At 53.8% G+C, this 2,033-nt stretch overlaps 1 protein-coding gene across 1 annotated transcript in view; it reads left to right on the top strand.

Moving 5' to 3' along the window:
• The first annotated feature begins 382 nt into the window (after nt 1-382).
• The window catches only part of LOC125044839 (basic salivary proline-rich protein 2-like), a 25,348-nt gene continuing 23,697 nt past the window's right edge, over nt 383-2,033 (top strand). Inside the window, exons 1-3 of the mRNA XM_047641799.1 lie at nt 383-436; nt 863-928; nt 1,874-1,997. Of these exons, the coding sequence (XP_047497755.1) occupies nt 383-436; nt 863-928; nt 1,874-1,997 (244 nt within the window). The remainder of the gene's footprint in view (nt 437-862; nt 929-1,873; nt 1,998-2,033) is intronic.

The raw sequence follows: 2,033 nt of genomic DNA, 5'->3' as shown, positions 1-2,033 counted from the left end.
CGAGCGTGAGCATTTCTTAAGAAGGCGTGCCCTTCAAAACGGGTATAAGAGCCCAGTAATACAAAGTACAAGTTTAAATCAGAACATTACGTGTGCTTGCCTCTGATCACACCAAAACACTCAGGAGCTTGCACCTGCACGTATATATGTACATGTACGTTTTCGATGCATGTGTGCAAGCAGTGCTAGCTGATATTGATTATTGGGGTGGTGATGATACGCAAACGATGATGGTGATATGCAAATGGTGAAGGTGACGATATGCAAATGATGATGGTGACGATATGCATATGGTGAAGGTGACGATATGCATATGGTGAAGGTGACGATATGCAAATGGTGAAGGTGACGATATACAAATGGTGACGGTGATTATATGCAAATGGTGAAGGTGACATCTGCAAATGGCGATCGTGTGGATATGCGAGTTGTGACGGTGATGCACAAATGGCGATGGTGATATATACACAATGGTGGTAATGGTACGCAAATGATGATGGTGATGATATGCAAAGGGTGCTGATAATATGATTTGCGAAGCGAAATAATAGAAACCTGGGGAAAAGTATGAAAGGAGCGAGTGAGTGAGTGAATGAGTAAATGGGAGAATGCTTGAGAAAGTGGTCAGCCTCGGAGATCCGTTGACACATTCTTTCTTCTGGTAACAGGTACCTTCCCGCACCCATTCCTTCATTCACACGCCCACTCCGCACCCTCCCTCGCAGTCCCATTACACCTCACCCACACACGCCCAAATTACCCGCCCATCCATGTACAACCCCCCCCCCCCCTTTAAAAAAAAAAAAAAAAAAAAAAAAAGTTTCCCTATTTCACCTACTCATCCACTCTATGCCGCCCACAGCAAGGTGCCCATACCCTCGTCAGGCGAAGGGAATCTGATGTGCCCTGGGTTATGATGTGGCAGAGGGTGGGTGGGTTGGGGGGGGGCTGGTAAGGGGGGGGGGAGGTTGCAGTAGGGTACAACTCGTTCCTTTCATCTGATACACGGAGGAGGATGCCGCTGCTACTGAGGCTAGGCTGAAATTACGTTCAAATTTGGTATACTTTGTCTGTTTTTCCCTGATTGTCAGCTCTCTCTCTCTCTTTCTCTTTCTCTTTCTCTTTCTCTTTCTCTCTCTCTCTCTCTCTCTCTCTCTCTCTCTCTCTCTCTCTCTCTCTCTCTCTCTCTCTCTCTCTCTCTCTCTCTCTCTCTCTCTCTCTCTCTCTCTCTCTCTCTCTCTCTCCTACTTGATTTTCCGACACACGCGCGGAACTCTAATACTCTGTTGCCCACCTGCTTGTTAAGCAACGCCCCCATCTGCCCCATCTACCGGTGCAATACCTCTGTTCTTGCTCATTCCTTCTACCCCCCCCCCCCATCCCCTATCTTCCTCATCTATCCTTCTCCCCATCTTCTACGCCAATCCGTTCCCATTCCACCTCTTTCCATCCCCTTGCCCCATACCCCCTCTTCTCTTCCTTCCCATTCATCCCCGTATTTCATCCCTCCCTCCCCCATCCCACCTCCCTACCTATCCTAACCATGCCTATCCCATTCCCCCCCTCTTCCTCCTTCCCATACCCTAAACCTCCCCTTCTCTTTCCTCCTACCCCATAACACCCTCCTCCCCTACACCTCTTTCCCCATCCCTCCCCCTGTCCCCCATCACCCCCTCCTCTTCATTTCCCCCCTCCCCCTCCCCCTTTACCCCTCCTCCCCGCCCCGCGCCCCTCCCCCTCCCCCTCTACCCCTCCTCCCCGCCCCGCGCCCCTCCCCCTCCCCCTCCCCCTCTACCCCTCCTCCCCGCCCCGCGCCCCTCCCCCTCTCCCCCTCCGCCCCGCGCCCAAACCGCGCAGCAAAACCGCCATCAAGATGAGCCCCGCGCCGCCCAAGCCCCTCGGCCGCAATGCCGCCGCACGCCCGCCGCAACCCCCTTCCCCTCCCAGGCCCGTTGGGTTTCGTCCTGCGAGCCCCGGGCCGCAGTGCGGGGTGATGGGTAAAGTGACAGACGGAGGGGGATGGGGAGGGGCAG

This window comes from Penaeus chinensis, chromosome 36, assembly GCF_019202785.1.
Source record: "Penaeus chinensis breed Huanghai No. 1 chromosome 36, ASM1920278v2, whole genome shotgun sequence".
Taxonomy (NCBI): Eukaryota; Metazoa; Arthropoda; class Malacostraca; order Decapoda; family Penaeidae; genus Penaeus; species Penaeus chinensis.
The sequence above is the reverse complement of the archived record's forward strand: the minus strand, read 5'-3'. Positions and strand labels throughout refer to the sequence as shown.